Source organism: Lithobates pipiens, unplaced genomic scaffold, assembly GCF_037356315.1.
Source record: "Lithobates pipiens isolate NorthernLeopardFrog02 unplaced genomic scaffold, aLitPip1_a1.2 Scaffold_11, whole genome shotgun sequence".
NCBI lineage: Eukaryota > Metazoa > Chordata > Amphibia > Anura > Ranidae > Lithobates > Lithobates pipiens.
In genome coordinates this window covers 1,978,709-1,991,837 of record NW_027507696.1, presented here as the reverse complement: position 1 = coordinate 1,991,837, position 13,129 = coordinate 1,978,709, and the positions used below count along the sequence as shown (strand labels likewise).

The 13,129-nt window shown below is 42.0% G+C and overlaps 1 protein-coding gene across 6 annotated transcripts in view; it reads left to right on the top strand.

The window, feature by feature from the left end:
• Positions 1-13,129, top strand: part of KCNT1 (potassium sodium-activated channel subfamily T member 1) — a 586,129-nt gene that overhangs the window by 476,862 nt on the left and 96,138 nt on the right. For all 6 annotated transcript variants that reach the window (XM_077468093.1, XM_077468101.1, XM_077468120.1 and 3 more), the window contains 4 exons: positions 26-89; positions 848-956; positions 1,926-2,034; positions 10,782-10,931. In XM_077468093.1, coding sequence (XP_077324219.1) covers positions 26-89; positions 848-956; positions 1,926-2,034; positions 10,782-10,931 — 432 coding nt within the window. The remainder of the gene's footprint in view (positions 1-25; positions 90-847; positions 957-1,925; positions 2,035-10,781; positions 10,932-13,129) is intronic.

Sequence of the window (13,129 nt, the reverse complement as noted above, 5' to 3'; positions counted from 1 at the left end):
ATAGAAATAATGTTCTTTAACGCAGGATGGATGACGCAGAAGCCTGTTTCATTCTGAGTAGCCGGAACGAAGTGGACCGCACTGCCGCTGTAAGTCTAGAATCTCCTTGACCTGCACGTTATTTTCACAGCTGGAAGAGATGTGAAAATGTGAAATAAACTTCCAGAGAAATTGATTCCAGTGGATAGGACTGGATGTCTCCAAGACGGGTTGGATTCTTTCCTAAATATACCAGATATTGAGCTTTTCACAGTTGTGAAAACACAATGTAGATTGTTGATCTGGGAATTTATAACAATGCCATAAGGGATCAAGAAGGATATTTTTCCCTGTTAAAGCAAATAGGGCCAAGCTTTCGAAAATGTTTTATCTTCCTTTGAATTAAATAGCTTTGTCAAGGATGCTTTTTATGGTTAGATCTATCAGCCAAGTTCTATTACCTTTTAGACCCCTTTCACACTGGGGCGTTTTTTAAGGGGCTTTAGCGTTAAAAAAAAGTGCCTGTAAAGCGCTTGAAAGAAGCCTCATCTGCAATCCCATTAATCCTTCCCAACCTCCCCACTCAGCAGAACTGGGCACTTCCATGCGCTGGAACTTTTGTTGGCACCAATAAGATACAATTTCTGATTTGCTATGCTGTTCTACTAGTTATGGTAGTTGCATCTAAAGCTCACGACACACACGTACCACACTCTGATTGTACACCTCCTTGCCTGATTGGATAGTTTAGGTCCTCATATTGCATACAGTAGTTTTGCTCAATATAAAGTTGATTATACAGAGATAGTACAGTCAGATTGAAACATGTATGGTGAGCCTAAGGGCTTGTTCTAATGTTCATTCTTAGGACCATCAGACCATCTTGAGAGCCTGGGCCGTGAAAGATTTCGCTCCCAACTGTCCTCTGTACGTCCAGATTTTGAAGCCTGAGAACAAATTTCATGTCAAGTTTGCAGGTAAGTTCAAATGGCCACCTCGTGGTGCAAACCTGCTGGTCTATGAGTTCATATGTGATATGGCTGGTCACATGACCAAGGCCGATATTTTGACTTGTGGGAAAGGATCGTTTAGAGGTGTGTGTGATCACCAACATATCTGCAAGTTCTTGGTCTGCTCTCCCAATGAAGCCATAAAAGGGAGTTCCTACCGTCAGGGCCATCTTTAATATTTATTGGGCCCTGGGCAAACATTTTCTTGCCCCCCCCCCCCCCCAGGTAATTTCACTCTCCACCTGCTCTGAGACATACAATAAATAGCAGCTGGACTTAAAATCAGTTTACTGTATCAGATCAAGCAGCAATTTTGATTGGTTGCCAGCAGTTACAGCATATCATTACTGCTTACTGACTGGTTGCTAGAGGTTACAGCACACATTACAGCTCACTGATTAGTTGCTAGAGGTTACAGCACATCATATCCTCACTGCAGGGGAGCATGATATACATATGAAAGTCACCTTTATTTACATATCAATGCCACCGGCCGCAGCTATTTACACATGCCAGTTATTTACATGTAAACACAGGGTCTGCAGGTGAGTCATCTGTACACATCAACAGGGCAGAGCTGGGCAGCATTAGGACCAGCACTTCACACTGAGATATTGGGACACAGCAAGGGACAAAAAACTTCAAGGGACAAAGGAATTTAAACCTGGATAGTTGGCAAGTATGAGGCAGCTGTTTTGGGCCCCACAACAATGACAGGGCCCAGGGCAGCTGCCCCTTTTGCCCTGCCTTAAAGACGGCCCTGCCTACCGTACCTGATAGATTTTTTTTTTATATATATTATGAAGAAGATAACAGACGTATTTTGCTCTTAACATAGGTAAGGACAAAGCCCAAAGTTATCCTCATTTTTTGATAGATTGATTGGTTGACAATAGTTATTTTAATGTGGCTGATAATTTTGCCCTTTATTTCCAGATCATGTGGTATGTGAGGAGGAGTTTAAATACGCCATGCTGGCACTGAACTGTGTGTGTCCTGCTACCTCGACCCTCATTACGCTACTTGTTCACACCTCCAGGGGGCAGTAAGTTTACTTTTTATTACTAATTTTGCACTGCTCTGACACTTTCTACTCACACTACAGAGCATATTGAACCATTAACATCAGTCTTTGTGAGATATGGTATTTTACATCTCCAACAGCTCAGTGCTTTATGTTTTTTGGTGCCGAGCTCTAAGCCCCCGTTCACACAGGGGCGACGTGACTTGCAGCGCGTCTCACAGACGCGACCTGCACACGATTTCAGCGGCGACTTGCAAAATGACTTCTGTATAGAAGTCAATGCAAGTCGCCTGAAGTCGCCCCGAAAATACTACAGGAACCTTTTTCTAAGTCGGAGCGACTTGAGTCGCTCCTATTAGAACGGTTCCGTAGTACAGAACGGAGCGCGACTTGTCAGGCGGCTAAGTCGCCTGACAAGTCGCGGTAGTGTGAACCGGCACTTAAGGCTACAAATTTGTGTATATCTAGCAGCTGAGCTGACCTGAGTGATATAAAGTGTTTAGCAGAGTGAGGCATAAATACCTCTGTCTCAAATACTTACAAACAAGTGGAAACACATAAAACATATATGTAAAAGTCATCAACTTTATTAGAACATACAAAAGTAAAAGGAGTAGAAAAAAGAGAAATGCACCAAGATGTTTCCTATTTGTGTGATTTTATTCTATAGCTATTTGACCTGTGATCACTGTTTCCTAAATTGTTCCTTATTTCCACATCTGCATATGCTGTGTGTGAGAAATAACTTATTATTATGACCATTTTGTAAAGAAAATTTGAAAAAAATCTTAATTTTGCAAAGAATTGTGGGGGGAAAAAATGACAACTTCAAAAACTAACCATGCCTCTTACTAAATACCTTGGACTGTCTACTTTCCAAAAAGGGGTCATTTGGGGGGTATTTTTACTTTCCTGACTTGTTAGTGTCTCAAGAAATGAGATGAGGCCGCCAGTACATGTGATCAATGTTCAGATATTGGCACCATAGTTTGTAGACTTTATAACTTTCACAAAGACCAAATAATATACACTTATTTTGGTTATTTTTACCAAAGATATGTAGCAGAATAAAGCACAAAAAATAATAATAATAATAGCACAAAAAAACCAGTGGTGATCAAATACCTCCAAAAGAAAGCTCTATTTGTGTGAAAAAAAAAAGGACAAAAATTTCATATGGGTACAAAGTTGCATGACTGAGTAATTGTCATTTAGGCTGGGTTCACACTATCTTTGCATGCGGGTTACAGCAGGAGTCCGGTGTGTCCCCATTCACCGTTTCAGCCCAATTTTTTGACTACATTCAGACCTGAAATGGACCAAAAGACGCACAGAGCTCCTGTGAAAATTCGACACCGGAGCCAGAGTGGAGATATGTGAACCGGCTCCATAGAGAACCTGTCAAAATCTTCCGCATCCAATGCGCAATAGTGTGAACCCAGCCTCAAAGTGTGAGAGCGCTGAAAGCTGAAAATTGGTCTGGTTGGGAAAGGGGTTTAAAGTGGTTGTAAACTCTTACAAACCACTTTGACCTACAGGTAAGCCTAGATTAAGGCTTACCTGTAGGTCCAAGAAATATCTCCTAAACCTATATGGTTTAGGAGATATTTACAAAAAGACAGTAGACAGTGACGCACAGGCGCACTGAGCAAGCCGCAGATCACGGCGATATGCCGCGAGTGTCAGCTCCCGTGCACTCCCGCGAGTGACGTCATCGCTGCTCCGGCAAAATCACATCGCCGGAGCAGCGAGACCCACCAAGAAGATGGACGCTCGGAACTACAGGGGACATCGGTGACTTCGCTGGCTCCTGTGTCAGGTAAGTGACACATAATGGGCTACTATGCGATGCGATGCGATGCGATGCATAGTAGTCCAATATGCTTTACCTTTGCTGGGAATCAAAGAGGAAGTAAACTCATCAGGGTTTACTTCCTCTTTAAGTGCCCAGTAGACAAGTGGTTAAGCAGTACAAGACATAAAATAGGAAAAAAAAACAATCTGCATTCATAAGAACAGGTCTCATCTGTTTTGTACAAATGAAAACATCAATAGCACAACAGCTGCAAAGCTTCCCATGCCTCTGACTCTGGGTCAAAGGAAGCAAACCCATCATACATTGGGGGGGCATGAGCCGACCAACATGGACAGCTGATCTAAAAACATTTTGAAAAGAGAAAAAAAAAATTATGGAAAAAAAAAAGGGGGGGGGGGTAGAGGGGAAAGAAAATAGAGAACATCATAAACACAATTAGTGCATACAATTGCCTGTTGATGCTGTCAGAAATGCACCAGTGAAGTACACAACTGAGTGTAAGTTTGGGGGGGGGGGGTCTCACTCGACCACCAGGCGGTTCAAAGTAGGGACCGGCCACTCTCGGGGCAACAGTGCTCAAGCCTCCCATGAGCTGCAGTAACAGAGGCTGGATCACCAGGTGAAAAACACCTAAAAACAGAAAATGAATGTAGTCAACAAGCATTGGCAAGCTGCAAATTATATTTTTCCCATCTGCCGATGGATCCACCAGTGCAGCTAATAGTAGCTTATTACTTTTATAGTAAACATTGTTTTCCCACTTTTCATTTAATTCATAAAATTTGGACTTTGGTTCAACAAGAAACTCTTCATGAGGGATATACCCAATATATGCCTATATGGGAAAAATATGCAAATAACAGAGGTAGCGAAACTCGAAAATTTTGACTCATGGAAAAGAGCTGGTATTGTGTTACTTCATCCACTTTTGGATAACGAGGTTTTTATAACCATTTGATAAACTGGCAGAGACATATCACCTGTTGAAATAATTATTTCTTCAATATCTACAATTACGGCACACTCTGCACAGTCAGGCCTTGACTTTTCTACCAAAATTTACTCCATCTTCAATTTTAGCCATGGCAGTAACTTTAAGACACTCTAAACAGGGACTTATTGGGGATATATATTCTTCCCTACAAAGGACAGCTGGAATTGAAATACAAGATGGTAGTCTCGGATGATGGCATAGGGATTTAGAGACCCTTAGTGGTTTATTTATTTATTTTATTTATTTCAGTTACTTATATAGCGCCATCAATTTACGCAGCGCTTTACATATACATTGTACATTCACATCAGTCCCTACCCTCAAGGAGCTTACAATCTAAGGTCCCTAACTCACATTCATACATACTAGGGACAATTTTAGACAGGATCCAATTAACCTACCTGCATGTCTTTGGAGTGTGGGAGGAAACCGGAGTACCCGGAGGAAACCCACGCAGGCACAGGGAGAACATGCAAACTCCAGGCAGATAGTGTCGTGGTTGGGATTCGAACCAGCGACCCTTCTCACTGCTAGGCGAAAGTGATGAGGAGTGGTTGGGAGCAAGCTTTGAAAAATTTATTCAGAGTATCCTTATCCTCCTCACATCGTCTGACCCAGCTATTTATTATTCATAGATCCCACTATACCCCCTTAAAATTATATTCTTGGGGTAAAGCAACTACATCAAATTGCCCAAGGTGTACTAATGATACAGGTGCACTTATACATATGCTGTGGCGATGTCCCGAATTGCATTGCTACTTCAAATACCCTATGTTCTACACAGGTACAGTCTAACCCAAAAATAGTATTGCTAGGGTTTGTACCAGATGCCCCTGCCCCTCCCCCCCCCTTAAGATCTATGTATATAGCCCATAAAGTTGTATTACAAAAATGGATATCAAACTCTCCACCAAACAATAGCGCAATGGTCCAAAGAGATTAAAACGGGAGGAATTGGCATATAAACATAGGAGAAGCCCTAAAAAGCCCTAAAAAGTTTTTGAAAATTTGGTCCTGGTGGTATTTTCCAACTTAAACTGGAAGTAAACTCCCCTATCGTTTTCAGCCAAGGAAGCGGCCATCTTTGCCTCTGTTTAATCTTCAACTGCCATGGTGCCGCACATGTGATCCGTTATGACACCAGCCATTGGATGGTTTGATAGTTTGGCTGAGAGCACAGCCAATGTGCAGTTAGCATTCCCAACATGCCTTTTTTTTTTAACTGTTTAAATCCATGGGTTTACTTCCACTTTAACTGGTTAATCAGGTGAACATATTAAAGATGTTGAGGAAAGTTAACAATGAGATAGTTCTTTGGATGGGAACAATTGTAATGTATATACCGTATATGTTAAGGCGTAGTGATCAGATTGAATGTAACGGTTAGATTTATATCGTGATTAACCCTATGTAGGGAGAATGTAATCATTGCGTTTGATGTGATAAAAGGTTGTTAGTAACAGTCAAGGTATAGTCTGGAATGCGCAAAAAAAAAAAAATTGTGTTTTATTTTTATTTTATTTATTTTATTTTTTTGGGGTTGTTTGGTGTGATTGGTTGGAGGGAATGTTTTGTGTGTTTTGAGTTTTTTTGTACGTTTGAAATAAAATTAAAGAATTACTTGATTCAAAAAAAAAAAAAAAAAAAGTTTAGCTATGAGCAGCTGAGGCATACACGGATCTCTAAATATTACATGCGCGGATATTATTTTCCTGGACCTCGGCACAGCTCAGATGATCCCTTCCATTTTAGCCAGCCCACCGCAACTGACCTAGAATTCTGCAGTTTGAGTATTCTATATATTTTACCCTGAATTGAGTTCAAGCTTCTGCTACAGCGCCCATAAATACTTAATCACATGTGTGCAGTCGTGTATGTGATGGGATTTTAAGGAACAGAAGATTGTTCCACAATTTTTTTTTTGTCATTTCTTGGAAAGTTTCGATGCGCTGTTGGTATTTAGCTGCAGCAATTTAACTCTTTAAGCCTTGTGGCTATCAGTGGTGTGTGGCATCATGAGTTTAAAGGAACAAACAGAAGAGAGTGGGCACTGCAGTTACCAGCCCAGGGCCGACCTTTAAGGCAGGCCAAAAGGGACAGCTGCCCTGGGCCTTGTCATTGTTGTGGGGCCTAAAGCAGCTGCTTCATACTTGCCAACTATCCCAGTTTACATTCCCCGTCCCTTCAAGTTTTAGTCCTGTGCTGTGTCCTGATATCTTAGTGTGAAGTGCTGCTACTAATGCTGCCCAGCTCTGCCCTATTGTTGTGTACAGATGACTCACCTGCAGACCCTGTGTTTACATGTAAATACTGGCATTCATATGTAAATAACAGTGACATGCATATGTAAATAGCTGAGGCCGACAGCATTGATATGTAAATAAGGCAGCATTCATATGTATATCATGCCCCCTGCAGTGAGGAGATGATGTGCTGTAACCTATAGCAACCAGTGAGCAGTATTACTGTACAGCAATCTCTAGCGGCCAATCAACAAGCAGAAATGTGCTGTAACCTCTAGCAACTAATCAGTGAGCCTTACGGAGTGCTGTAACCTCTAGCAACCAGTCAGTAAGCAGTAATAATATGCTGTAACCTCTGGCAACCAATCACAATCGCTGCCTGATCTGATACAGTAAACTGATTTTAGGTCTAGCTGCTATTTATTTTATGTCTCAGAGAAGGTGGAGAGCGAAATTGCATGGGGGGAGGGGGACCCTAAGAAAATTTTTGTCCAGGGTCCAATCAATATTAAAGACGGCCCTGTACCAGCCACTTCCTTGATGAACTCTGCTGAATGGAAAAAGATGCACAATATGCATGTTGATTCTCTATATACTGCAGTATACTGTATGTTTTTATGGCATTTTGTTTTATTATTAAACAGCTGCACTTAGATGTGGTGCCCTCTCTCTTCTGTTTGTTATATGTGCGCTAGAGTTTCTCTAAGCTCAGCTTAGGAGGCGCTGCAACCATCATGCAGTGGCTGTTTATTAAGACTTTCTAGGATCTTCTTACCCCCCCCCCCCCCCCCCAAGGGCTTTGTCCTTCATTCTCTTTATCCACGCTCGATCCTTGTGCCATAGTTGTTTTTCTGTGTTTTTAATTGAATTTAAAGGAAACGTGACCTCAGAGAAATGATGGGGTAGACGCTGCTTACCTCCTGAGTTGCTGAACTGTAACTTAACCGCTTAAGGACCACCTCACACCGATATACGTCGGCAGAATGGCACGGCTGGGCACAATCACGTACCTGTACGTGGCTCCTTAGCTCCGTGGCCGCGGGACCCATGGACCCAATCGCTGCTGGTGTCCCAGAGCTGAAGAACAAGGAGAGGTCTGTGTAAACAAACCTCACCCTGTGCTTTCTACTGTGGCTGTCACCGATGGCCTGTTCCCTGTTATAGGGAGAGATGATCAGTGACGTCACATGCCAGGCCACGCCCCCTACAATAAAAAAAACACACGTCACACATAACCCCTCCTCACCCCCTAGTGGTTAACTTCTTCACTGCCAGTGTCATTTACACAGAAATCACTGCATTTAAAGAGGAAGTAAACCCTGATGGGTTTACTTCCTCTTTGATTCCCTGCAAAGGTAAAGCATAATGGACTACTATGCATCGCATCGCATCACATAGCATTGCATCGCATAGTAGTCTATTATGTGTCACTTACCTGACACAGGAGCCAGCGAAGTCACCGCTGTCCCCTTGTGTACGGAGCATCCATCTTCTCGGTGGGTCTTGCTGCTCCGGCGCTGTCATACAACGAAGCCGTGATGACGTCACTCCCGCACATGCGCACGGGAGCCGCCACTCGCAAGCATATTGCCGTAGACAGCGATGCCTGTGTTTTGGCAAATATCTCCTAAACCGTGTAGGTTTAGGAGATATTTCTTGGACCTACAAGTAAGCCTTAATCTAGGCTTATCTGTAGGTGAAAGTGGTTTGTAAGGGTTTACAACCACTTTAAATAGCACTGATTGCTGTATAAATGACAGTGGTCCCAAAAATGTGTCAAAAATGTCCGATGTGTCCGCCATGATGTCGGAGTCACAATAAAAATTACTGATCGCCGCCATTACTAGTAAAAAAAAATATATTAATAAAAATGCTATAAAACTATCTGCTATTTTGTAAATGCTATAACTTTTGCACAAACCAATCATCGCTAATTTGCGATTTTTTTTCACCAAAAATATGTAGAAGAATACGTATCGGCTTAAACTGAGGGGAAAAAAAATTTTTTTATATAATTTTTGGGGATATTTATTATAGCAAAAAGTAAAAAATATTGCATTTTTTTCAAAACTGTCGCTCTATTTGGTTTATAGCGCAAAAAATCAAATACCACCAAAAGAAAGCTCTATTTGTGGGAAAAAAAGAATGCCAATTTAGTTTGGGAGCCACGTCGCACGACCGCGCAATTGTCAGTTAAAGCGACGCAGTGCCGAATCGCAAAAAGGGGGCCTGGTCCTTTGGCTGGAAATTGGTCCGGGGCTTAAGTGGTTAAAAATGCTTCGTGTCTCTGACCCAAAACAAGTACCGTATTTATCGGCATATAACACGCACAGGTGTATAACACGCACAGGCGTATAACACGCACATTCATTTTAAGAGGGAAGTTTCAGGCAAAAACTTAAATTTTTGTATTGGCGTATAACACGCACACGCTATTTGCACCCGATTTTCATGGTGAAAAAGTGAGTGTTATACGCCAATAAATACTGTATATAGAGGAGTTCTTACATTTTTCTGAATTCGCTTGCTTGCATGCTTGTTCTCGGTAAGTGTTTTATAGGGGATGATTTTTCTAAAGGCAAATAGGTTGCACTCAGCAAGTGCAGTTGCTCCACAGCTTAGTAAATGAGGTAAAGCTTCACTTTGCAAAGAATACCCAGTTACTTGCAAGGAAAAAAATAAAAGCAGCATTTTTGCTTGCACGTGATTGGATGATAGAAGTCAGCAGAGCTTCTGCTCATTTACTAAGCTCTAGATCAGCCTCTCTCAACCTTTTTAACACAGAGGAACCCTTGAAATAATTCTCCGGTCTTGAGGAACCCCCTGCTAAAAATTAGAAATCTACAACTCATGATACATTAGTGTGATGGTCATTGGGAAGAATGGTCCTTACACTTGTGGTCATTGGGAAGAATGGTCCTCACACTTGTGGTCATTGGGAAGAATGGTCCTTACACTTGTGGTCATTGGGAAGAATGGTCCTTACACTTGTGGTCATTGGGAAGAATGGTCCTTACACTTGTGGTCATTGGAAAGAATGGTCCTTACACTTGTGGTCATTGGGAAGAATGGTCCTTACACTTGTGGTCATTGGGAAGAATGGTCCTTACACTTGTGGTCATTGGGAAGAATTACCTCCTTACAGATAGCTAAAAAGATCAATGGTGTCAGTGGGAACTTATCTGAGAGGCGGAAATTGCCCAATGCTGAAGGAACCCCTACAACCTCTGGAGGAACCCTGGTTGAGAATCACTGATCTAGAGCAACTGCTCTTTCAGAGTGCAACTGCACTTTGCAAAGTGCACAATCTATTTGCCTTTAGTAAATCAACCCCGTAAAGTATTGAAGTCCTTTCAAGGTGAGAGGGTGAGCAAGTGGTATCCTAGAATTTATCTCATGGCAGGTTTTCATTAACCATGTTGAAGATTGTAATGCTGAAGACTGAAATTTCAATTTCAAATCGGAGCAGTGAAAGGTATGATGATTGTAAACCTCTAGCAGGCTTTAAAGTCTCTCTTCATCGCCTAATACGGCCATTGTCAACCTTTATATGCCAGAGGAGCCCCTAAAGGTATTTTCAGGTCTTGAAGGAATCTTTGCTGAAACCAATTATGGTTATTTTAGGATCTGCTCAGTTTTTGTAGAAAACACTCATAAGTAATTCTTAGAAAAGTTTTCTTCGTCTTAAATTCCCTCTTGCTTCTCTCTGTAGGGAAGGGCAGCAGTCCCCAGAGCAGTGGCAAAGGATGTACGGGAGATGTTCCGGGAATGAGGTCTATCACATACGCATGGGAGACAGCAAGTTCTTCATGGAGTACGCAGGAAAGAGTTTCACCTACGCTGCTTTCCACGCTCACAAGAAGTAAGAGACACTCACCATTTAGGTGTCACTGTTTAAGTATTTTGTTAAAAGAGGTCAGGAGTTTCTAGATGCCATGACCAAATTGTGCAGAACGAGTAGTAGTAGTAGTAGTAGTAGTAATGTAAATAATATGTCTACCTAACAAATAAATGTATATGTATACCTAGGTTCATCACAAAGTTTCCGCACTTTTTTTTTTTAACTCTATTAAATAGAAAAAAGTGCAGAAACTTTTTGAAGACTTTTTGAAGACTCCTAGTGTATATGTATGTATATATATATATATATATATATATATATATATATATATATATATACTGTACAGACCAAAATTCTTCTTCAGTTATCCCAAGACCTCCTGCTCTCTAGCTCCCTTGTCCCCTCCTCCCCCATGCTCGCCTCCAGGATTTCTCCAGAGCTTCTCCCATCCTTTGGAACTCCCTACCCCAATCTGTCTGACTGTCCCCTAATCTATCCATCTTTAGACGATCCCTGAAAACCCTTCTCTTCAAAGAAGCCTATCCTGCTTCTAACTAACACTGTTTTACTTCCATCAGCTCACCCCCCCACAGCTATTACCTTTTGTATCAATTGACCCTTCCTTTTTAGATTGTAAGCTCTAAGGCCCCTTTCACACATGCGGATAGTATGTCCATATTTCATCCATCCGTTTGCGGATGAAATACAGACATACATGCATCCCTATGGGATAGCGGGGGTCTGCGGATGAACATCCACAGACACCCGCTATTGTCCGCCTCCGCTATTGTCCGATTCTGCAGACGGAGGAAAATCCTATTTTTCTATCCGTCTGCAGAGCAGATCGGATGAACACGGACAGACGGTCCGTGCTCATCCGATCCCCCATAGAGGAGTGCGGAGAGCTGACAGGGCGGTCCCTGCACAGTGTGCGGAGACCGCCCTGTCCGCCGCCGGCTCAGCGGGGGCAACGGAGCGATCCCCGCTGAGCGAGCGGATCATCACAGGGTGGATCATTACTGATTACTGACCGTGTGAAAGGGGCCTCACGAGCCGGGCCCTCTGATTCCTCTTGTACCAAATTGTAATGTAACTGTAATATCTGCCCCCATGTTGTAAAGCGCTGAGCAAACTGTTGGCGCTATATAAAACCTGTATAATCATAATAATAATGGATATTTGTTTAAAAAAAATCACAATCAACCTTTTGTTTTGTTTTTTAAATAAGAATTGCATTTCTCAACTACTGCATTTTGCCATATAGTAGCCCCTTCACAACTTCAATCTGTAGAATGATACTCTCAGACATGCTCACCCATGTTAAGAGAATGTTGATCTAAATTCCATTTCCAATTAGTAATCCAAAACCAATCAGTGTGGTTCCTGATTATGTAAGCAGGCTCTAGCTGTCACTTTACATTACAGTGTGTAAAAAAATTAACTCACACAAAAAAAGTTTAAAAAAGTGTTAATTTTAATATATATATATATATATATACTCCTAGTATATATACAGTACAGACCAAAAGTTTGGACACACCTTCTCATTCAAAGAGTTTTCTTTATTTTCATGACTGAAAATTGTAGATTCATACTGAAGGCATCAAAACTATGAATGAACACATGTGGAATTATATACTGAACAAAAAAGTGTGAAACAACTGAAAATATGTCTTCTATTCTCGGGTCTTCAAAGTAGTCACCTTTTGCTTTGATTACTGCTCCGCACACTCTTGGCATTCTGTTGATGACCCTCTAGAGGTCGTCACCTGAAATGGTTTTCCAACAGTCTTGAAGGAGTTCCCAGAGATGCTTAGCACTTGTTGGCCCCTTTTGCCTTCACTCTGCGGTCCAGCTCACCCCAAACCATCTCGATTGGGTTCAGGTCCGGTGACTGTGGAGGCCGGGTCATCTGGCGCAGCCCCCCATCACTCTCCATATTGGTCAAATAGCCCTTACACAGCCTGGAGGTGTGTTTGGGGTCATTGTCCTGTTGAAAAATAAATGACGGTCCAACTAAACGCAAACCGGATGGAATAGCATGCCGCTGCAAGATGCTGGAAGGAATGGGGAAAGAAAAGGGATAAAGGCTGGTAGGAGAGAGAGGGCAGCCCAACAAATGTTTAGCGATGATCTTATAGATGGGTCAATGGTCAAAATTAGGTAGTATAAAGTTGTTCACCCAGGGGGCCATTATACAATCAAATTTAGCTATTTTG